The following is a 25,074-nucleotide window of genomic DNA, read 5'->3' as shown; positions in this document are numbered from 1 at the left end:
ATTTCATATTTAACTCTTAGATGGGTGAAAAGATTTTCCCTTCACCTATCTTTTCGTACACCTTAACAGAAACCACCCACTACTGGTTAAAAAATGTAGAAAACAAAAAGTAGTTTGGCAATTTTGAAGTACGAAGGGAGGAAAGGCAAGGCTACCAATTCGGATTAAAGATGAGTCCAACCTTAATGCACCCAGCTTTTCCAAGACGAAAAACAGAAGGAAACATACTTCTATATATTCTGAAGATGCAACTTCTTTGTTTTCTTCTTTTATAATATATTGATACTCAAGGAGCTGCTATATTACACATTTCTCTTTGCTTAATCTGCACTGCCATGGTAACCAAAAGTCTAGTAGTTGTATCCAGGAGATCTTCTGCACCATTAGTCCAACTAAGCCACTAAACCAAAGCGCTGAGAATGAGCATGTCAAGACACTTAATTACATGGGAGATCGACATTGCATATCCATATGGCATACAACACAAATAGTTTATGATTCAAGTGTCTGTCCACAACGGTTGGCAGTAAATTGTCCAATGCTTTCCTCAACAGAACAAAATAGCAATTGGATCTGTTAATCAACATTCATATCAGTTACATCCCACTAGAACAGATACTACAATATATTCAGTACCCATGGATCTGCTTTTCTATTAAGCATTCTGCAACAGTTCCCCACCAACATCAGGGGTTGGAGGTGAAATCAAAAGCTACTTATCCCTATCTCTATGCACAATGGACACTGCACCCTATCAGACTGCCTAAAGAAGGCAACGGTTATATTTGGAACTACCTTACGCATCAGACCACTAAAACCAGCTATGCAACCAACCTTTGGTCATGCAGATTGTGCCTTAATCTCATTCCAACATCAGCTTCTTGCTCATGTTGGATTCTTGCAGCATTATATGAAGCTGTATCTCGAGTCCCAGGGGCAACATCAGGTTCATTGACATTCACTGCTCTGTTTTCCCCAAAGTCATGAAGTCTCCGGCCAATTAAATAGCGGTCATCACGGATGGAGTTGTGGAGATTGGTAAACCAGACATGGAATCTCTTTGCACAGAAGCACAGCAAGCTAAAGCCCAGGCAACCAACCCATGCAAACCTGTAGACAGCAGAATCAACGATTAAAGGGTACCCAAAAACAGGGAAAACCCCTCTTGCTAGCACGTAAGGTATGCATAGAGCCGTCAGCAACTTCATCATGATTGGGATAACAATCTCACGCAGCACCCAGATCCCTCGCAGCTGGGAGAAACCATCCTCTCTTACTCTCTCAAACTTTACTCTCCAGGTTTCATCAACCAAGGGTGTCATGTGATCTAGTACGACCTGATCCACCGGAAAAGAAAAAAAAAAGGGAGAAAAAATCAACTTCAGTCTTGAAACACAAATAATTGAGGATCACACGAGAGAAGATAATCTATAAAAGCAAACACAACCCTTTCTTAAATTTTTTTCTTCCTTCTTCTACATCCTCATAACCTACCGAGGATGGACCTAATTTTAAGCAGACTTTGCGGAAGATCTGACAGCCAGAAAAGCACAGTGATGAAAGGTGAGATATCCAATTCCAGACCAGATTTATGTTGAAATGGGCCCATATGCAGCCCACTTTAACATGTTAAAGAACTTCAAATGCAAATTAACAAGGCCACCTGCAAGAAGAGTCCAACGGGTTTGCTGTCTGAAAATGTAAAACATGACATCTATTGATATCTTAGGAGATCCAATTTATATAGGATCTTCTAAAAGTAACTGATGTACATTAAAATTATAGCAATGTAACAGTCTCGCAGTGAAATCAATCTGTAGTTTTAAATATTAAGGTTTTTTTTTTTTTGGGGTGGGGTGGGGGTGGGGGTGGGGGGGGGGGGGGGGGGTGAACAAATGATATATATAAACATTCCCAAAGGGTTGTACCAAAGGAAAAAATAAATCATTCCCAGAGAGGAAACACAGAGAGGGTGGCAGGTGGAGCCAAGCTCATAGGCACATAGTTAATCAAAATAGAGGACTCTAAACTCCAAAAGATAACAATGAGCTTGTTCCTTTGGGTATCAGCTATGGGCTTATAGTAAGTTTTGAACTTTTCTAAAATGCAAATAGTGTCCAATGCAGCCAACTTCCAGAAACAAAATTCAGTGTCTTTGTTTTAGTAGTGTCTAACAAAGATCTCATATATAAATGCTATGCTAGGGTGTTCCCTGAAAAAAGAAGCGATGCGCTACACCATGGCCAGGGTGTATTGATAAGTGGGTAACGGTCAGCTAGGGTGTCCCCTGTAAGCAACAAGTCGCATTGGCGCCCGGATGCAATGATAAGTAGGCAAGGGTTTCCACGCTATGGACGAGTGTGGGTAAAGAAGCTAGTCCAAAAATGTAGGATTAGATTGGCATCTCGGAACATAAGATCTTTAATAGGTAAGAACGTAGAATTGATAGATTTTATGTGTAAAAGAAGGATTAATATAGCTTGCATTCAAGAGACTAGATGGAAGGGTAAAAAATCTAAAGAGTTTGATGACTTTAAACTTTGGTATACTGGGGATGAAACTAATAAAAATGGAGTATGTATAATAGTGGATAAAGATTTTAAAAATGATGTGGAGGATGTTAAAAGAGTGGGTGATAGGATTATTGCTATCAAGCTTGTAATGGAGAAAGAGATTGTAAATATAATTTGTGCATATGCACCTCAAGTAGGATTGGATGAACGTCTAAAGTTAGAATTTTGGAAAATATGGATGGATTAATGCAAGGAACTCGTCAAGGAGAAAAGATAGGATGTGATCTAAATGGACATATTGTAAAAGACCAAAGAGGCTATGAGAGTGTACATGGAGGATATGGTTTTGTAGAGAGGAATGAGAAAGGGATTTCAATTTTAGATTTTGCTGTTGCTTTTGATCTATCTATCGTAAATACTTGCTTCAAAGAGAGAGATGAGCATTGAATTACCTTCAAAAGTGGACATCATAGAAGCCAAATAGATTTCTTCCTAACTAGAAGGACTAATAGATTGTTGTGCAAGGATTGCAAGGTGATATTAGAGAAAAGCTTAACTGCACAACATAGACTTGTGGTTTTGGATACGTGCCTAACCCCAAAAACTCATAAAATGTGCAAGGTTAACTATCCAAGATAAGATGGTGGAACTTGAAAGGAGATGCTTGAAATTCTTCGCTAATGAAAAAGTCAAACAAGGAAAGTGGGATTTTGAGGGGGACACTAACGCAATATGGAATGAGATGGCTATGTGCATCAAGAAGGTGGCTAAAGATGTCCTAGGTGAATTAAAAGGAAAACTCCATTCTTATAAAGAGACTTGGTGATGGGATAGTGAGGTTCAAGCTGCCAATAGGAAGAAAAAAACTAGTTTTAAGACATGGCAAAGAAGTGAGTATGTTGAGGATCTTCAAAGGTATAGGTTGGCTAGAAATGAAGCTAAGAAAATTGTGGAAAAAGCAAGGGAGAAGAAGTATGAAGAGTTATACAATAAGTTGGGCACGAACGAAGGAAACAAATCTATTTATAAGATAGCTAAAATAAGGGATATGAAGAGTAGAGATCTTGACCATGTTAGATGTATTAAAAATGGAGATGTAAAGTATTAGTATGTGATGAGGACATTAAGAAAAGATACAAAATCTATTTCTTTAGTCTATTAGACGTGCATGCTTCAAGCATCTGTGATATGGACGATTACACCATTCACCAAGGCACACATTTTCAAACATATGTGCGGAGAATTTCAATGTCCGAAGTAAAAGAAGCACTAAGGAGGATGAAACTAGGCAATACACAAGGCCCTGATGAAATCCCAATAGAAGTATGAAAGAGCTTAGGAACCTTGGGGCTAGTTTGGTTGACTGAGTTGTCTAATAAGATTATGAGCATAGGAAAAATGCCAGATGAATGGAGGAGAAACATTGTGGCTCTAATTTAAAAAAATAAAGGAGATATTCAAAGCTGTAATAACTATAAGGGCATTAAACTGATGAGCCATACTATGAAACTACGGGAGAGAGTAATTGAAACCGTTTGAGACACTTAACCACAATTACGGAGAACCAATTTGGGTTTATGCCACGAAGATCTACAACGGAGGCTATTTACCTAATTAAGAGACTTATGGAAAGGTATAGAGTGTAGCAAAGACCTTCATATGGTATTTATTGACCTAGAAAAAGCTTATGATAGAGTCCTTAGAGCGTTAACTTTGGCAAGTACTAGAGAAAAGAAATGTTGCAAGTAAATATGTAAACATAGTTAAGAATATGTATGATGGATCAATGACAAGTGTAAGAACAGTAGGGGGACAAAATAATGAATTCCAAATTACAATTGGGCTACATCAAGGATCAACTTTAAACCCATATTTATTTGCACTTGTAATGGATGAATTAACCAAAGACATCCAAGACGAGGTCCCTTGGTGTATGCTTTTTGTTGATGATAATGTGTTGATAGATGAGACTCAAGTGGGAATTAATACCAAGTTAGAATCATGCAAAGCAGCTTTGGAATTAAGAGGCTTTAAATTAAGTAGAACAAAGACAAAATATCTAGTTTATAACTTCAGTCATGATCGGGCAGAGGATGAGGTGGTGAAAACTGACGACAAGGAGATTCCTCAGAGTGATTGTTTTAGGTACCTAGGTTCAATCGTAAATAAAATATGTGATATAGACGATGAGATTTCCCAAAGATTTAAAATAGGGTGGATGAAGAGGAGAGGTGCGTCCAGGGTCTTGTGTGATTGGCGTATTCTATTAAAGCTTAAAAGAAAATTTTATAGAACCATCATTCGACCAGCTATGATGTACGGTGTAAAGTGTTGGGCTATTAAAAAGAATCATATAGATAAACTCAGTGTAATAGAAACGAGGATGCTAAGATGAATGAGTGACAAAACTAGGAAAGACAAGATAAGGAATTATCATATTAGAGTTGGTTTGGGAGTTGCTCTCATAAGTGATAAGCTTCAGGGAAGTCGTTTGAGGTAGCACGACCATGTTCAACAGAGACCTATAAATGCCCTTTGTACGGAGAAGTGATATAATCCATATTGAATGAACTAGAAGAGCTAGGGGTAGACCTACAATAACCTTAAAAGAAGTGGTGAGAAAGGATATGCATAGCTTAAGCCTTGTATCTAGCATGACCTCAAATAGAACTGATTGGAAGGCAAGAATCCATGTAGTCGATCCCATTTAGTTGGGACAAGGCTTATTGTTGTTGTTGTTGCGGCCAATTTCCAAAAACAAAATCCAATTTCTTTGTTTTAGTAGTGTCTAACAGAGATCTCCTGAATATAAGCCCTAAACAGAAATAACACCAAGTGTACCATTTCATTGTTTTAGTATGGTCTAATTGAGGTCTCCTGGATATAAGCCCTAAATAGGCATACACCAAGGAAGTGCAGCATTCCATGTTTAGTTAAGCTGCTATCTGTACCAGACTATTTCAGTTTTAGGTGGCAATCATAGATATCCTTGCCAAACAATATCAAATGCACATATGGGGACTCAGCAAAACAATTACCAATCTAGTCCAGATCTTGAGAAAAATAAGTCCTAGTGCCCAATCTTGGTAGAGAAGGAAAACAGGGCTCTCATCTATGGGCACACGCATTGGGACAATCACCAAAAGCTCAAAGAGAAGACCAATCAACACTGGGATGACAAGGATCTGCACAACAATCACAATCTCACAAACATTAAAAAGAAGAACGGGTAAAGAACAATTACGATCAACAACATGAACTCATGGCTATATTGTTACCCATAGTGACAAAAGAACAGCACTCTTCACGACAATTCCACACCACTTGCAGATATTGTTCAACAGAACCCATGCTCCATGTGCCTTAACATGCTGAATTGTGTACTTGGCTGCGACTAGAATGGTCCAAATGATGTAGCTTCCAATAATGAATGCATAAAGATCTACAGGAGATTCGGCCAAAAATAAAAATTTCATCCCAAAAGGGGGGGGGCGGGGCGGGGGAGATCTACAGGAAGAACCCATAATCAATTCATTTTTCATTCAAGAAATTACACAGATTAATTCATTACCAACGAAGGCAAAGTGCACTTAAAGCATCAACTAGGGGATCATCAACTAGTTATTAATTGGCACATTACTCAGCAGATAATTTTTTAAAGAAGTGGCAAGCTGACACGATGTTCTCTATTTATATGTATGTGACATGACATATACTCCTTTCATGAGCTTGGCCAAAGCTCTGAAGAAGTAAAAACCAACTAGAATTAGAAACTACAAGGCTTTATAGTGCAAGAATAACTAAAATAGAAACCAAACTAAGCTTAATCCCCTAAGAATAAATAAAGCATAATCTGATCTTGGGCCCCACAGATCTTCTAGGAATGTTCCCACTTCCAACAAATCTTCTAAAAACATGCCCACTCAAGTCAATTATGGAGGCTGTGACACAGTTCATGTGAACAATTACATGAACAGTGTTTTGACTTCTTTTAGGCCATTTTAGAACATCATCTGGACTGATTCGGCTGGCTTGAACAGGCCTGGTCTAGTACTTTGTATTTGGTCCTGGTTCCATGGTCTTATTTCTTGTTGTTCTGTCCAACCTTTGATTCTACATCACAAATACTCACCTGCAACCTTGGAGTACTAAATCCAATTTGCAGCCCCATGATGTAGCCACAATTGAGTGAGGACCAATTAAAGAAGATCTCAATCAGATCTGAATCCATGCTCAAACAGTAAAAGGTTGGGGTAATTTCGGTTATGGCCTGTAATTAGCGTTTTGTAGTTTGGTTAAATAGGATGGTTTCTGTGACTGCTAATGGAGATGGTTAATGTAGTAGCTTGGAGTTCTCAAATAGGATGCTTAGGTTAGCTTTCAGGTGGATTCTAAATTTTAGGGAGAAAACAGCATATCTCTAAGTAATTGATTTTCTGGGTAAATGACAGTTAGCTCCCCTCTTGGTTGGCCAAATGATAGTTAGACCCCTTGATGCAGAATTGGCAGCAGATACAAAAGAGAGAAAAGCCCAAAGCTCAAGCCAATTAAAGCCTAAGGACATGACCCAAAACAGCCCATGGCTTGCATGGGCTAGGACTATTGGAGTGGGTTAAAATGAGCCCATGGTTTCATGGGCTTGGATCACTTTAGTGGAAGAAGAATATCAGCCCACTATTTTGAACTAAGCCCAAGTCTAGCTTTGAAAAGTCCACAAAAGGAGCTAGTAGGTGGTGTTGGTTAGTGGTGGGGTATAGTTGGTGGATATTTCCATTATTGTTTTAACTAGTGGTGTTGGGTAGTAGTTGGATGTTTCCAATGTTGTTTTGACTAGTGGTGTTGGGTAGTAGTTGGATGTTTCCATTAATGTTTGTAGTAGGTTGTGTTAGCTAGTGGTTGGATATTACCATTAATGTTTATGTCTCTTTAGAATGCTATATAAAGAGACTTATGTAAAAGGTGAAAAAACAACTGGTGAAATGAAATCAAATTGCTTGCTAGCATTCCTCCTCTTGGAGAACCCTTGTGTTTGATCAAGGTAGATTGGTGTTCGATCCAATCGATCCACCTTGTGGTGAGAAGCCTAGGTGTTAAGACTCCTTGTGTTTGATCAAGGAAAGGTTGGTGTTTGATCCAATCGATCCACCTTGCGGTGAGAAGCCCGGGTGTTACATGTTACTTTGTTGTCCTTATTGTTCTCTTAATTCTCTTATATTGTTCAATCCATTCTTCTTTATAGCATACTGCTGTTTTGAAGACCTAGTTAGTCCTTGTTCTTAAACCAATATCCTTGTTATACCACTTTAGTTTTCAGCCTTCCGTTACAAATTGAATTCTTAAGTCTATCAAATCTGAAGTTGATTCCCTGTGAAAGGTCCTATTTGGCTACTGTTTTGATCATTCAAATTCAGTACTACATTACCCCTTCTTGCTTGGATGATGACAGTTACACCCCCTCTTGCCTGGCAAAGGTGACAAAATTACCCTACTGTTAACTTCCTCAGTTAAGTGGTATCCTTACTGTTAATTTTTTTTTAAACCCTAAAATACTCTTAACTAGGATGATATTATAGTAAACCGCAACCTAGCATCAATTACCCCAATAGTTGAAACCCTAAACTACCCTCAGATATAGATTGATCAGTTCTCTATTACAAATTGAATTCTTGCTGATCAGTTCTCTATTACAAATTGAATTCTTGCAAAAAAAAGATATATGTATTTTCTTGATGGCCAAGGTTGAGGAAACAACATATCCTGTCCATACTTCTTCAAGGATTCGAAGTTGGAAATAGTAGTGAGGTTTCCTATAAACTCATGGATTGGTAAGAAAAGGCTAAATTTCTTTTTCATCTTTCACATTTTCAATGAAATTAAGCAATAGTACCAAAATCACCTTATTAGCTAATATTTTTTAATTTAATGATGGCATGTGGTCCACAACCCTGTTTTCCCTGAAACTTCCCATTTTAGGGCATCAAGATCTTAAAACAGCTGCTACAAGCTTACAACTGCTCAACCTATGTTTCATTCTAGAACATCTCAGAAACTTGTTTGAGAGTTCGAAATGAAGAATGAATAATCAAGATCTTTTAAAAGAAAAAGAAGATCTGACTTTCCCATTGGGAAGGTAAAGCAAAAAATGTTTGATGAGAAATTAAAAACTGTAAAAAAATTCAGAGAATAAGTTGGACTTCCTATATGAATGAACCTTCATCATCTGGAAGAAGAGTGATCATGGGCACAGGGCTCTGACTGCTGAAGCCAAAAAGCAACTCAGCGTAATTAACCAAATAATGGATGGGGAAGGATATTCCCTTGCCAAATTGGAGGAAACCAATGAAGTGTTTGTATATTTCAGGGTAAAATGTGAAACCAAAAGCCAGTGATGTCGACGGTATTACCAATCTTCCTTCGGCAGTCCTGGAAACTCCTCCATCTATGGCGGTCACATATTCCATGACCTTGGGAAGTGGCATTGCTGCAGTGACCTCTTTGGACATGCCATGAGACACATTTGTACATTCTTCGTCATTCTCGATATAATGATTTTTGAGTTTTTGCTCTGGTTTTGGGTTTGAAAGTTCAGATTTCTTTGAGGACTCTCAGAAATCTTTGGAACTTGAAAATTCAGGTTTTAAATCAACTAGGATATTGTGTTGGCTGTAAACAATTTCAATCCAAGTTGGTTATTCTAGCAGGTTACCACCAGAGAAGAGACTCGATTTGGAAAAGACGACTCAAGTTGAGTTGGATCTTCTACAGTAACTTGGGCATTTAGAAAAGAATACTTACATGGGTCTTTTGGTCTTCAGGGTAGTTTAAGATGAGGGTTAATTTGGTGTTCTGATTAGTTCAAAATAAAATGCTAATATAATAATTTAACAATGTCAGGGGCAAAATTGACATTTCATGCCATTTATCGGAGAAAGGTAATAATAGTAAGGAGCATGTTGTAACCTTTGCCAGGTAGGAGTTTCCAATAAGATGGGGTCCAAGTGTCTTTTGGCCAACTAAGAGGGGAGGTAACAGTCATTTTCCCTTTCATTTCTTTTTCCCCGAGGGGTTTTTTTTTTTTTTGGGGGGGGGGGGGGAGAGGATGTTCAAATGGGCTCAGCATCCAATGAAACTTGGAGTCAAACCTAGGGTTTTCTAGGATGGTAATGCTCCCAAATTTGAGAGAATTTGGAAGGGTAGAATGGAAGTCGAGAATTTCTTAGTTTTAAGGTTTCAAAGAAGTCCATGGAGCCACTCTCCCATGGTCTCTCTGGTATGGGGAGTGGCTCTAAGAATCCTTAAGGTGCTAGGGTTTTGCTGGTCAGCATTGGTTGCAAACTGTATTGTAGGTACAGGACTAGAGGGGATGTAGGATGTAACACGAGGAAGTTATGGAGCTCCATGATAATGGTTAATAAGGGATTGATCCAGGGGTTTGGGGAGTAAAATAGAAATTAAAGGGGGAAAAGAAGGGAGATGAGGTGTAGGCTGCCCGATGCTTTTGTGTGAGCCTTGTGAAACTTAGACTGAATGGCAATGGAGTCATGAAGGCTGTCAATTCAGCCATGGCAAGGATATTGGCCTGATCTCACCTAGAACCTTTAGGTTTCTCAAACTCCTGTACTGTATTCCATCCAATGGGGCTATTTACTGCCTGACATAAGAAGTCCTAGTAGAATTCGGACATAGAATTGGCTTAAAATAGGACAGCTGTCTCTTAATTCCAATTCTAACTAGGCAGACCACTTTACATTGTTGAAAGCTGCAAAGAAACTTAGATTTACATAGAAGACTGAAATCCTAAAATGACCTGTCCCTAACAAAACTTGGGTACCAAACTACCCCAGCCCAACTGAAAGTTACATTACTATGAAAAAAAAAAACTACAGAATACTACTAATACTACTATAGTTCTATTTGGCAGCAACACTGGGGACTTCTCTAGGCCTTAGCCTTCCACTTGGTACGGAACTTGGGTCCTGCACCATAGTCATCCATGAACACCTTACCAAACCCCATCTCAGAACCTTCCTGGGAAACCCTGTCTAGATCTAACCCCCTATTACAAAGCTCCCATAATTGAATTGAGTAATCCTCTCTGTGCTAAGAAAACTCTATCCAAATCTTCTGCCATAACTCCACCTCTAAACCATATTGCAGCCCCAAAGCCTTCCCTACACTCACTTGACATAACCCTATCATCAAACCTAGGTCTTACCAACTTTAACGCTAGTTTTGGACTAAAAACCATGATTTAAACCACACATGCTTACCAGTTCATCCAAGATCCTGGATAATGGCTGCTAGTTGATCTCTATCAATCTAAGACCGCATCATAATGTATCAAATAAAGAAGCTACATAATTTACCCACCCAAATTAGACAAATATGATAGACTACAACTTATGTCAAATACCATCACTACTCAGGCCAGGAACTTGGTTGGGGCAGCTGCATCTTGGATTGATTAGGTCTCCTGAGAGGCTAAGCCAACTGCATCACATTGTGATCAGAAGCTCAACCAGGTCTTATTATCCTCTGAGCAGGTTTCTGATAATATAACTTTAAGATATTTAAGAGATAAAAAGACACCTGGGTGATTAGTTTAGTACTTGCGCAGAATCATTGTTTTAGCAATCTTAGGACCACTCCTCCTCTCAGCTGCCATATTAGTTGTTTGCTTATTTTAGGAAATCTAATTGTGTGTTTTACTGAAAATTGGGTGTTGTGGAAACTCTCCTCTCCTATCCTTTTCTCCTTTATAAATTTCTGTTCAATTACCATTCACTAGTTCGTTCACAGTACCCAAGGAAACCCCATATCTCCTCTCTTTCTCTCCCCATCAAAGACTGCTGAAATCAACAGTCTGGCAAACCTTTTCACTTTCTGATTTATCAGGAAAATATTTCAGATTTGGGTCCATGAAGCAACCAATCTGATATTTGATTCTTAATCTGGAATCTACATTGCATCATTTTGATATCAAAGGCTTAAGTCATTTTTCCTAATGCACAGGTGAGCAGAAAGAATATAAAAGAAGTCAAGAACCCCAAGTCAAAACAGCTAGTAATCCACCAGCCACAGCCCAAATCATGGAAATGATTCAAACAGCATTTACATTGAGAATGGGAAAGAGTAGACTGAAAATAAGAAATTTGCAACCAGCTTACCATTACACCTGAGCCCATGTGTTATCGGGAAAAGGGGAACAACATTCAATGCTGTACGTCCAAGTGAAATGGGTACAACTATCAGAGCAGAATTAAGAAGAAGCAGGGTCATCCATGCTAAAACCAGCAACAGAACAATGCGAAGGACAAAACCATATCTGCAAAGAGTTCAATATGATGATTTCTAGATATACAGTATAAAATGGATTGGAAAGGATTACGATGAGCACAAAAAACATATACTACAGTCACTTGCAACAAAGAAATCAACAGATGACCAATCAGAAGAGAGACAACATAAAGAACTATGGACCTAGAAAAATGAATGTACACCATGTCCTCACGGTATCCAACAACTCAACTCAATTCACCCCTACAGACCCTTATCCCAGCTATATGAGATCGACTATAAAACCTGCATGACTGTTCTACCACATGAATAATCCATCTTCTGTTTGATCAAAAGCATTACTTATGATGCAAGACAAGACCCCGTTCAGATTAAGTATCTGAGAGAGATCCAAGAACTAGGGTATTCCATTACCTTAAGTTAATTTTCATTCACAAATAGAGAACACTACCCATCCAAACTCTCAAATTGCAATCAACTATGGCTCTCACCCACTATTGCTGATTTCCCAATTAAACCAAGATTCATAATATGACTAACTACCCCATTTAGTTGGGACACGGCTTGTTCTTCTTGTTGTTGTATAATATGTGTAACAATTGTTAGCAAATCCAATGAATTCTTAACCCCCCCCCCCAACATGATGTAGCCCCAGATTGAATAGGATCAATTAGGGGCCGATCTTCAAGATCTTAAACAGAACCAACTAGTAAGGGGTCTGAGTTAGGGTTTAAGATAGTAGGACGAGGCTGTAGCTTGTATAAAGTAAAGGGGTAGGTATAAGGCCTAAGGATTTGAATCGCAGGAGGTACTAATGGTCAGATTAGGGAGAATTTAAGTTAGACATTAAGGTTTAATCGGGAAAACGGGAATTCAGAAAAGATGGAAATAGTTGTGAAATTAGAAGGTTAGAAGAAGAAGAATTCGGTTTGGGGCTGAATCAACTTCTTGTCGAAGATGTTCATGAACAGAAGCTTGAATGATTGAAGATGTCCTTGGTAGGAAGAAAAGAGAAAAAGGAAATAGAAGAGAAGAGAACAAATCAAACATGGGGATTGATATCCCATATCCATTGCTCAATAGGACCAAAACTTTTATAAAAGGTCATTATTTAATCAAATCATCTCTAATTGATGGAGGCATGCAGTACATATATACGGACCTTCTAAGATTCCTAATTTGACTCATGAAAGGACTCCTAATCACTCTAAACAAATAAAGTAAATAAAATCAAAATAGAATTCTCTCCAGCTACCAAATATCCTGATCTATTTCAAATGCTGACTAATCCCGTCTAGAAGCATTAAGCTCCACTTTATGGGCTCGTAAAGTAGGCTAGTTTACATAATAAACCCAAAACATAAGAAGCCTGAGGTTTATAAAACCAAACCATTGATGTAGACCTACATTGATAGATGATCAACTAGAAGCCAGTTCTTCCAAGATTAGAACCAACTTATGGGACAAAATAGGTGGGTTTGTTACTTATGAGGAGGTTTTGTGATATGGGGTCAATGGAGACTTCTGTGGCTGAACTTGATGATGATCTTTCATGTGACAATGCCCATCAATCTCATATGGGAAGGTTAGGTTGATTTCAAAGATTCAAGGTTAGGTTTCAGAAAAAAGAGGATTTCAGGTGGAATTGAGATGTCTCTAAATGATGTAGATGGGAGACTTCTACGGCTCAGATTCTTGTGCAACTTGGATTGACCTTTTGATAATAGACTAAACCTAGATGATAATAGCAGGATAATGTCTCAAAGCTTGGGAGGATTTAGTTGGACAGAAATGAAGTTATAGGTTTTCTTGAATTTGGCCCATAAAAATTAGGGTTTTAAATCAAGAACGGCTAGATCTAGGATTTGGGTTGTCAGAATGGGCTGAAACTTGGAGAGGGTATATAGGTCATGATATAGGGATATGATCCTCCAAGTTTGGTTAGGTTTGCATGATGCAGATCCAGCCCTATTCTGATTTTTTGTGTGTGAATATTTGGACTTATTTTCCTTAAAATAAGCAAAGGGTTGGATCACCTAGGTTATGTGCATTTAGTTCCATGGGTCTAAGTGATAAGAAGCCTCATCTTAGGTCTGAATAGGGGTCCAAGCACTGGATACGAAAATGTCTTCATTCATTAGTTAATGGGTTGTATCTTATTAAATTGTATCAGGATCCATGATCCACACTCCCACGCAGGAGCTGCAGTTGTGTTATGTTTAAATTGTTTTAAAATGCTACCTAGATTTTTGGAGTAAGTAAGGAGTTGTTAAGGAGATGGTTGGTTGAATTTGGATCCTGTTTTGTAATTCAAGTAGATCCGTCAGTTCTCCAAATATGGGAATTGTCAGGCAGTCTTTAATACTGTTTCAAGTCCTTTATTTATGGGATTCTACAGTTGTAAGGCTGTTAATTATATATAGGATGAATATAGTAGTTTTTGGAGAAAAAAGTTTCAAATTATCAATTTAGCTGCATGCCGGAGTTATTGTTCCAAAGAGGACGGACGGTCTGCTATTTAAAATCCAGAACTGATTTCAGAGTGGTTGTTAAAGCCTACCCTGATATCCTAGGTGGAAGACATGTTGGTGCTTGAAGTCCAAGAGTCCATTTAAGTTTTGGAATCAGCTGCTCACATCATCCCCGCCATCAAAGTGCAGCAAGGTTGGTGTAACAGTTACAAATCCTCCTCCCCACCCCTTTTCTTTTCCTTCAATTTCTATTTCAGTTTTGAGGGGGATAACTCCATAAAACCACTTCCAAACAGAAAACCTGCAACTAAGATTCTCAATTACTTTTATCACACTTAGTTTTGCTTCTCCTTTTGAGGAAACCAGCCCAATAGGATACCTCCCTGTGATCCAAATCACAGTCTATTACCCTCCCTTTAAAACCTTTTGACCTAGGGATCCTAAATTCCCTCAACTACCTGTTTCTTTTCAAGAAACCTCCATATCATCTTATATTCACATCAACTCTTTTTTAAGACCAGCAGACCAAACCCTTTGGCACGGTTTTATTGAATCCCAGCAAATGGCTGGCTTGCTTGTTTCCTCTCAGGTTTTAGAACCACCCTTCCAACCACTCCCCCCCCCCCCAAAAAAAAAAAAAAAGAAAAAAGAAAAGAAATAAAGAAATCCCTTTCCCTCTAGCTCTCTGCCGAGTGAGAAAAAAAAGCGGGAGAAGAGAAAAGCAAAAAGCAAAGAACTACAGCAAGCAAACCAAAAACAAAAAGGGAAGGAATCAGATCTGGATTTATGCCTTCCCAAATTGAGTAGAACCCCATCGTCCACACTGATCCTCTCCATTGCCTCATTTGATGCATATGGGGGTGGCCCATGAGGTATCTCGAGGTCCCGGACTCGGAATGGGCTGAAATTCACCACGTTGACCTGAAATGAGCCCGTGAGAAGGACACAGTGTTGCGGTGATGAACGTCCTTTTTTTGCATTTCGGGATCGTTTTGAGGGCATTTTGGGCATTTTACTGTTTTCAGTGGCATTTTCATAATCTGTGTTTTTTTTTTTTTCTCTTCGTTTTAGGGTTTTTTTGGCACTATAAAACCCTGTTTTGTGCGTCTTTTGGAGAGCAGCTGAATGTTGTTGTTTCTGAAGAAACTTTTGAGAGACAAAGTTCTCCATTTGCTATCCAATCTTCTATTTGGCCTTGTTCTTTGTCGTTTCGGCATCATCATTGCTATCCTCCGAAACCACCAAATTCCCCTTCTTCCTTGCAGACCTTACTGAAGTCTTCCAAGAGTGAATTCCACAAACGCAGTATCCCCCTCCCAATTCTCTTCCACTTCTTTTTCTTAATTATTTCTGTTATATTTCACAAAGTACCCAGCCACTTTTGAGCCCCACTTACTCTTTACCCTTATTAAGCTATTTTCCTTTTCCACATTTACTGCCTCCCTCTCTCTCATCCACATTGTGTCAGAAAAAGGGTTTTCTTTTTATACCCCTCTCATGCCCCTTTATTCCACATTATACTTATTTTGGCCTCAATTCCTAGAATGCCTTTCATCTTTAATTCTTATCCTTATTCAGTCCTTATATTGATTCTTTAATAACCCTTAGAGATTTTACAGCAGAAGCCAAACCTGAGGCTACATCATTCAATACAATTTGCTCCTTTCACTTAAAAATGGTTCAACACTAATTGATTTGAAGACAGGCTGTCGGGAAGTTGCCAATAACAGCTGTTCTTTTGTGTGTGTGTGTGTGTGTGTGTTTTTTTTTTTTGGGGGGGGGGGGGGGGGGAGGGTTAGTGTGAAAGCCAATAACAATAACAGATAAGTTGTTAAGCATGATAGAATCCTCAGAAGGTGGATTGGACAAGGACAACGAAAGTGACAACTGAGCTAAAGTGAATGGTCTAGTCACAGTGGCAGTTGAAGAATTAATCAGCGGGCTTTTCGGTTATGAAATCCCATGATCAGATTCCCATTGAAGAGATGCTTCCTAATGACTATTAGAAGATCATGATGGCTGATCATGAGATGTGAAGGATTATTGCCCTCACCAAAGCTGAGGTTTATGTATTCACTCAAGTGGGGCTGACTCTCTTGCTTTATGAAACTCAAGGTCGGCTGTTTCTCAAGAATCTCAACATTAGAGGAATTGATTGCACTACCATGGACGGACTGAAAATCCACCTGGGTGTGTCCACACTCCAAACAGATGAACCAGGTTCAATTTTAAGGAGTCTATTGAGGAAAGTTTTTTTTCCCCCTTTTCTTTCTTTTTCCTGTTGGAAAGAGAGGGAGGGGGGGGAGTGTCATGGATGGGTTTTGGGTATGTCCATGGTAGTGCAATCAATTCTTTCGATGTTGAGATTCTTGAGAAACATATGAACCAGGTTCAATTTTAAGGAGTCTATTGAGGAAAGTATTTTTCCCCCTTTTCTTTTTTTTTTTTCCTGTTGGAGGGGGGGGGAGAGGGAAGGGCAACTGGGGCAGGATACATAGGTTTGTAATTTGATATCCTGGCTAAATATGTTTTCATGTCAATTTTAGGCTACGTATAGATTTTCTTTTCCTAGTTTTGTGTATGCTTACACCAATTCAAAAAATCAGAGTTGAAAAATGAATTGAATGGTGAGTATTGACTGCCCGCTTGTTGGCTGGCTGGTTCATTGTGTGCACTCTTCTTCCTTTCCCTCCCCCCCCCCCCCCACTTGTTACGCGTGTTTCTCTCCTCTGCGAACTCCAATTTTCCCCCTCAAATTTCCCCTTCTCTTAACCGGCTCTCCACCACATCATATAGACAAACTAAATAGCAGGAGACGAGGAAACTAAAGTAGATGCGTGGCAAAATAGGAAGGATAACATATAGAATAACCATATCAGAGCTGATTTAGGGGTGTAGCCTCAATGCATCATAAGCTACAAGAAAATCATTTGAGATTGCATGCCCATGCTCAATGGAGGCCTTGGGATATTGCAGCACAGAGCAGTTATCTGATTCAGACTGAATGAACGAAAGGAGCTAGGGGCAAGCCTAAAATGACCCTAGAAGAATTGAGGAATGATATGCATCAAATAAGGGTTTGTATCAAGTATGACCTAGAATAGAGCTGACTAGAGGGCAAGGATCCATGTGGCCAACCCTATCTAGTTGAGATAATGCAAAGCTGTTGTTTTTGTCAAAGCCAAATTAAAATGTACAGATCAGCTCACCCTCAATACTACCTTACAAAACAAGTTTTCCATAATGCAGAAAGAACTCTCAAACAGGCAACCTTCAAGGTAAATACAGCAACAAAAAACACGGTCTTATCCCAACTTAATGGAGTTGACTACATGGATCTGAATAAAAAATAAAAAGGGGAATCTTGAGATGGTAGATGACAAAAAAAAAAAAAACACACAATGGAAAGTGATGAAAAAAGAAAGATGAGAACAAGAGGAAGAGGAACAGCAGAACAGGTCAGGAGATGCCCAGCTAAATGGGTTAGGTACGTGGGTCATTTTCCTCCAATAGGCTCTGTAAGACGTCATACATGCTACAACAGTAAACAGATGTAAATAAACACTACAGCATAGTTATAATGCAGTGTGACCCAAAGCAGAAAGTTTTGAAAACTTATTTTGGCCATATTAACCATGGAAAGTTATTTCGGAGAATTAACGAAATATACAATATATCGCCCGAAATCTCGGCGAAATCTCTTCTTTTTTCGTCGAACCAGCGATTTCTGGCGATTTCCAGCGATTTCCGGCGATCAAAGCACCGTCTCAAGCCAAGTTGCAGGTTGAATACCACCGTCCATGGAGGAAGAAGATGAACAGTAAGACATTTTGAACCTTGAACCACACACGTGGAGACCACAAAATTATTTAAAAAAAAAAAAAAACTGACATTTCTTACATGATTTGATGAGTGAGAGACATGATCTGACCATTAAACATTACTTTTAATATTTTAAAACGTTTGTGTCAAGTCATCATTAACTTTTGCATATTTATAATATATATTTATGTTATATATTATATATAAAATTGATTATATATGTATATTATACATTATATATGAGTATGATTTGACTAATCACTTTACCATATATTATTTTATATATTTTTTAAATCTAATGTTTGACGTTTTAGGGAAACAATCAATTTACCTGTCAATGTCACTCGTCAGTTATTAAATATTTAAAACTCATAAACTATAGTGTCATATCTCATACATTCATACATTTTTTAACAATTTAAATTTAATATCAATTTAGGGCGAAATTTCGGCGATATTTCGTCGTTTCGCCCGGTTCACCCGGGTGGCGAACCGGGCGAAACGAACAAGATTTCTTTCCTTGATATTAACTATAAGATAAGATATAAATATATTATCACAGAACTTACTCAGAATCAGTTTTTTCATCAGCATCATACTCTTCAGGAGCATAAGAGTTCCCAGGTGCATGGATGCCCCTGTTCTGGTCGTGACCAGCTACAAGTGCCACCAATGCTCGATCTTGCTGCAGAACTTCAACCCTCTGTACATCACGCAATCTTTGATGCCTACCTGGCCCCAAATTTCCATTTTCCTGCCCATCATTATCCTCTGGTCGGGGCAGCAAGAAATCTGTTAATCCAAGTGCCCATCCAACTGCTATGAACCATTGATGAAAGAGTGCCTTAATAGTTGCCCTCAACTTAAAATGCTCAATAGCAAATGGTATACAAATTTGGATCAGTAGCATGTCTGCAGGAATTTCAGTGAATGGATCTGATACCCTGCAGTATACATAACCTTCTAAATGTTAGCATAAATGAATTCGCATGAAAAATACTTTTTTTAATCATTACAAGAACTTCCAGAACAAAACGGCTGTCTCATGTAAACATCCGCAGTAACTTACGAAATATCAAGTGGAAATAGTGAAGGTACCAAACGCATAGCAAGTTTGACTGGTAAAAATACTAGCATCACTATCAAGCTCCCATAAACAGCAACAGACAAGAGAACCCGACGAGCATGCTTGTGCACAGGGTCATCAATGAGATCACGAAAGGGATTGTAGTTAGGGTCAGCTGGATCACGAAGGAAACAAAGAACTCCAGTGCGCAACACCTGTCAGAAGCAAATGTAAAGGGATCTCCATCATATGGAACAAACAAATTCAATGCATATTGGCATAGGTTCCAGCTGTCATGGAAGAGGCACTTACCCCTCGAAGAAGGCTGACAAAAATGCTAAGTTGTAGCATGTATACAATTCCCACAATCCAATGCACTAATGAGCTTGCTAAAGGAGAAACTGAGAAGAACTCAGCCCTTTGACCAATTGTCTTCCCAAGCATCCTTATGGTGCAAATATCCAACCACCAACCACACATCAGCGGAAAAACCCCAAGTTCAATCACCAGACGGAATGCAACCTTAATCATGGTCATTAAATGCCTCATTACCACCATGAATTGCCTGAGAAGGGAAGGAATTGCTCCCGCCATGAATGCAATACCATAGTATCTCCCCATAGTCAAAGGTTCGCCCCTAGTGTAACGAATTAAAGCAACCACTCCTAGGTAGAACAGTACTAGAGAGAATATAAATATGTATCCAATGGCAAGTGTAGTAACATCAGAAAGACGGGAGGTCCCCTCAAATATATCCAATGAGAGGGGTTTGCTAATACTGCTTGAGACTTCATGTATTCCAGTGATGTTGGCTTTTAAAGACTCCACCACTACTTCCATGGCATGACTAGGCATACCATCTTTATTAGTTTCAACCGAAAAATTAGCAGCAGCAGTTAATGCATTCTTCAATGTAACATTTGCCAAAGAGAAAGCTGACTCAGTAAGGGGCATGACTGTCGACAAAACTGGGCTTGCAACTGAGGAGAAGAACCAAGACACGTAGTGGAGAATAATTCGACCCAAAGAAAATGGCACAAAAGTTACAACCCCAAGGAATATCATATTGCTTGCCAGAACCTGCAGACAAATATTACCTCTTAGAATATCTCAGGTGCATAGAAAAGCACAAGAGATGTGACCACCCACTTTGTATTTTGTCAGAAAGCTATGTCCATAAAATAATGATTCAACATGAACACCCAAACTATCAATATATCCTAAAAACAAATTTTAACATCTGAAGTAGGAACTACATTATAAGCATACAAGGATAACATATCAAATGGTAAAGTTTTAAGACACTATGTAATAGAAAATAATATATATTTCCTTTGCTCTCCCCTCCCCCACCCCCTCCCCTGATATATTTCCCCAAAAAAAAAAAGAGAGAGAGAAAAAAAATAACCACCACATTTGAGCATGCATTAACGAGAACAAGAAAGAATATGAGTAGGGAAATATAACCCATGACCTTATACAAGAGATAGATCTCATGAGTTCTAACACACTCATGAAACGGTCATGGAAGAAAATTCGATCGAAATGGTCGAAATTTCGATCGAAATGCCTGCAAAAATCCAACTCGAAACGAAATATAGTAGTAGGCACGAAAAGTATCCATATCATTTCGTATTGACCGAAATTTCGGTCGATACGAGTCGATATTTCGACCCGATACCATATCGGGCCGAAACGACACTTGCGTAGCTTATAAAATACCCAAAATTGACCCCATTTCGACGCTGGTTTCGAGATTTCGAGCCATATCGCTAGAGCTATTTTGACCTCATTTTGCAATTTTTGCTGATTTCTCTTGCTTTCATCCCATTCTACACCTAATTTCTAGTATTCCATTTCCTTCAAACACTTGATTTACTCCTCCATTTGTGCATTTTCTCAAATCTTGCAAGGTGAGTAACCAACTTCCTCATTTTTTGATTTTTGTTTCATTTGTGCCTTAAATCATGTTAGATTGCTTCCAAATTTATATATGTTTACTTTAGAGTGATGATCTATGAATTTGTAGTGTCAAAATTATTTTTTGATTCTTCCTACTATTTTTTTATTTTTCTGTTATTAAAAATTATTTACTAAATTATGTATATTGTTAAAAATGTTTATGTATAGTACATGTATAAGCTTCAAATGAATGTATGTGAGAGTTGAGACACCATATTGCTGTGATGGTGTTGAATTAAATTTTTTTTCTGTTAATTATGTAATTTTATTGTATTTAATATATATTAAATATTAAAAAAATAATTAATTTCTGTTTTAAATTTAAAAATAGGAGAGTATTAGTGGAAGCATGTATGCAATTTTTTGAGCATGTTGTGGATATTTTTAAGATAGTTAGTGTGTATTTTATATATTTTAAAATTATTTATATATTAAAAAAATACTTATATAGTTATACATATATTTTTTTATATTTAAAAATAGGAGGTTATTATTAGAAGCATGTATGTCATTTTTGGAGCATATTGTGGAGCTTTTTTCAAGATACTTAAGTGTGTGTTTCTTGTATCAGGCATTTTATTTTAAAGATGTCAGACATAGCTTGGGATCATGGGAGGCCACTGACAGCTGATAAGAGGAAGAGCGAGTGTAATTACTGTAAGAAACAAATAGGAGAAGGTGGGGCCACTAGATTGAAGGTGCATCTAGCTGGTTGCAACAGGGATGTAACAGGGTGCCCAAAGGTGCCTGTAGAGGTCAAGAAGGCAATGGCCTCATATATTAGTGGTATAAAGCAAAAGAGGAAAGAGAAGAGAACACAGAGGGATGAGTTCGAGGATGCCTGCTTAGATGACCTTCCAGATCCTGAGGGTTATGGTAGGGATGAGCCAGGAGACAGTGACCCTGATCCAGAGGCCGATCAGGCGAGGAGGGCGATGATGATGAGTAGGGAGCAACAGAGGATTGATGACATCGGGGAGGCAACAGAGGGGGTGCGGGTTGTGGGTCCTCAGAGAGCCGATAGGTATGGGAGGCATAGGTGGCTCCCAAGTCCCTATGAGGAGGTCTCAGAGTGTGAGGCAAGAGGCTCCTATCCCACGGGCCCCTACAAGGGGTCGAGCTTCCTCAGCACATCCTACAGATCCGGATCTTAAGATTCTTCGCGATGATCCGGCCCTATTTGCGAGGCCTGAGCATAAACAGAGAAAGTTGAAGCACTTATGGGGGAGTGTGAAGGAGAAAGTGGGGATGGCTTTCTCCAAATGGGCGCATTACCATAGTGTTCTAGCACATACAGCCCAAGGATCTACTACAAAGATATGATTAAGCAGATAGGCAGGGTTGGGAGTGGTGTACAGGGCCCCACTCCATATGAGATATATAATGTGTATTTGCCTAAGCATAAAGAGGACATAAATGAGTACATTAAGGGATTAAAGCCCATGTGGAATCATTATGGAGTGACTCTGATGGCTGATGGTTGGATTGGTCCCACTAGACAGTCCATCATCAATTTCATGTTGAATTGTGATGGGAGGACAGTGTTCCTCAAGTCAGTAGATGCATCCGGTGAGAAGAAGGATGCAAAATACATTTACAAATTACTGAAGCAAGTGGTGAAGGAGGTTGGAGTGGAAAATGTAGTTCAAATTGTGACTGATAATGGCTCCAACTACAAGAAAGCTGGGTTAAAGATGCAGGAGAACTCCAGGTATCTAAAGTCTAAACATATATTAATTTTCATTTGTAAATACATATATTTACATTACACATATACATGTACACTTTATAACTTTGTATTGATGGCTTGATGCCTTGACGGATGGACAGATATAGGCTCTTTTAGACTCCTTATGTTGCTCACTGCTTGGAAAGGTCAAGCTTATGAAGAATACGGTGGACCAAGCTCGACATGTTAGCACCTTCATATATAACCACACCTATGCATTAAGGATGATGAGGGACAAGTGTCAGGGTGAGTTAGTGAGGCCAGGCATAACCAGATTTGCTACTAATTGGATAGCAATGCGAGCTTTGAGAGTAGGAAGACCGGCCTTAGGAGTATGTTTGCATCGGAGGAGTGGTTTAACCGGGAGGGTTCTTCATCGGTGGGAGGAAGGAGAGCTCAGTTGACTATCCTTGATGAGAGTTTCTGGCACAATGTGAGGATAGTGGTGAAGATGCTTGAGCCTATGGTGAATGTGTTGAGGATGGTAGATCAGCAAAGAAAACCTACTCTAGCACACATATTTGCTGCAGTAGATAGGATGAAGCAGCAAGTTGCTCAGGTCCACCCACGCGGCAACAAGAAATTCCTTCAAATCATCAACAGTAGATGGGAGTCTATGTTGCAGCATCCACTGCATAAGGCTGGTGAGTTGTTAAGTCTAGTATTTAATTTAATTTTCATTATGTTATCACACTATAAAGCATTAACTATTCCCTTTTATGACATACTTTTTCTTACACAACATACTATTTAAATCCCAAGTACCATTACAAGGTCAATCTTGGGATGAGGCAAGATTTGATGGATGCTTTCCAAACTATAGTGGAGAAGTTCGAACCGGATACAGCTAAACAAGCAGTCATCCTTATGGAGGTGAGATCGTGATTAGAATCATTTGATATTCACAATTCGCAGTTTTATACTAAGTCATTAACCTAGTAACTACTAATTGGTTATTGTTTTTTCTCTTTATATATTAGATAAAGGCTTTTATGCCATTGGGAGCTTCGGTCGTGCTGTGGCCGTATCGGGACGGGAAACCGCCCCTGCGAGTAAGTTCATTCATTTATTTCATTATACATTTAATTATTATATTCTCTCTTTAATTTAGTTATTTAAGTATTAAAATGACTTGGAGTCTATGTTTGTTGCAGCTGAGTGGTGGTTGCAATTTGGACATGATTCACACAACTTGAGTAGGATTGTAAGCAAAGTGCTCTCCCAAACATGTTCTGCCACTGGTTGTGAGCGAAATTGGAGCACCTTCAGCCTCATTCACTCGAAGAGGCGCAACCGATTGGGTGTGAAGCATCTAGAGGACCTTGTCTACCTACACTATAATATGAGACTGAGAGAGGATCATATTAGACAGGGGATGGATAGAGAGAGCACCAATATCGAGTTGGCCGACATATTTGAGATGGATGATGATGATAACCCAGTAGTTGACTGGATCAGGGATAGTGGAGACGGATTGCTAGATGAGAATGGAGGTCTTCCCAATAGTCAGATTGCAGAGGAGATGGGGGCTGATGTGGGGGACTTCATGGCCCAGGAGAGGGAGGCCACATGCGAGCCCGCCCGTCCTTCGTGCCACACCCTAGTGCATCCACCCAGAGTGAGGATTTGATTTTCTGGTCCGACACTGAGGATGAGGTGACTCAGGCCTCCGGCGATGACGACGATGGTGGTGATGATGACGGTGATGATGATGATGGAGGGGATGAGGAGGGTGTGGGACCTCGTGATCAGGATTCAGCTGATCCTAGGGACAGACCACCACCACCACCACCAACGATGACGTGAGAGTCGGGGGGGGGAGGACGACCACCGAGATTCACGGGAGAGAGTCGGTTCACCCACGCGACACGGGATTCGGACCATCACGGAGCTGCATCTCGAGGCAAAAATGTTTCCTCTACATATTCGAGGAAGGGGAAGGGGAGACAGCACGGCTGGAGCACAGAGGACGCGCCATCATATGGGTCCTACCGTCCATCCGATGCCGAGAGGTTGTTGGGATCTATGAGATCGATGAGCATTGATGATGCTAGAGACTCCTCCACCTCCAGAGGATCCGGATGGCATAGGCCTGCAGAGTCCTCATATGATACTGCTGTGGAGAGTATTGGTCCTACCGAGTCGACTTATGGTTATGGTTCTTATGGACCATATGGCGTCCCTCCTGGCTATCGATTCGGGGGTCAAGCCAGT

General features: G+C 39.4%; 1 protein-coding gene across 3 annotated transcripts in view; it reads right to left on the bottom strand.

Moving 5' to 3' along the window:
* Positions 1 to 291: 291 nt before the first annotated feature.
* The window catches only part of LOC149018072 (putative E3 ubiquitin ligase SUD1), a 28,358-nt gene continuing 3,575 nt past the window's right edge, over positions 292 to 25,074 (bottom strand). For 2 of the 3 annotated variants that reach the window (XM_089152398.1, XM_089152400.1), the window contains 7 exons: positions 19,482 to 20,249; positions 19,173 to 19,384; positions 18,673 to 19,047; positions 11,681 to 11,838; positions 5,792 to 5,955; positions 5,552 to 5,698; positions 292 to 1,337 (listed from right to left, as the gene is read on the bottom strand). In XM_089152398.1, coding sequence (XP_089008524.1) covers positions 822 to 1,337; positions 5,552 to 5,698; positions 5,792 to 5,955; positions 11,681 to 11,838; positions 18,673 to 19,047; positions 19,173 to 19,384; positions 19,482 to 20,249 — 2,340 coding nt within the window. In that variant the 3' untranslated portion in view covers positions 292 to 821. The remainder of the gene's footprint in view (positions 1,338 to 5,551; positions 5,699 to 5,791; positions 5,956 to 11,680; positions 11,839 to 18,672; positions 19,048 to 19,172; positions 19,385 to 19,481; positions 20,250 to 25,074) is intronic. The other variant, XM_089152399.1, reaches the window with a different exon arrangement.

This window comes from Hakea prostrata, chromosome 4 (assembly GCF_041222555.1).
Source record: "Hakea prostrata isolate BN-2017 chromosome 4, UWA_Hpros_2, whole genome shotgun sequence".
In the NCBI taxonomy this organism is placed as follows: Eukaryota; Viridiplantae; Streptophyta; class Magnoliopsida; order Proteales; family Proteaceae; genus Hakea; species Hakea prostrata.
This window is presented reverse-complemented; position numbering and strand designations above follow the sequence as displayed.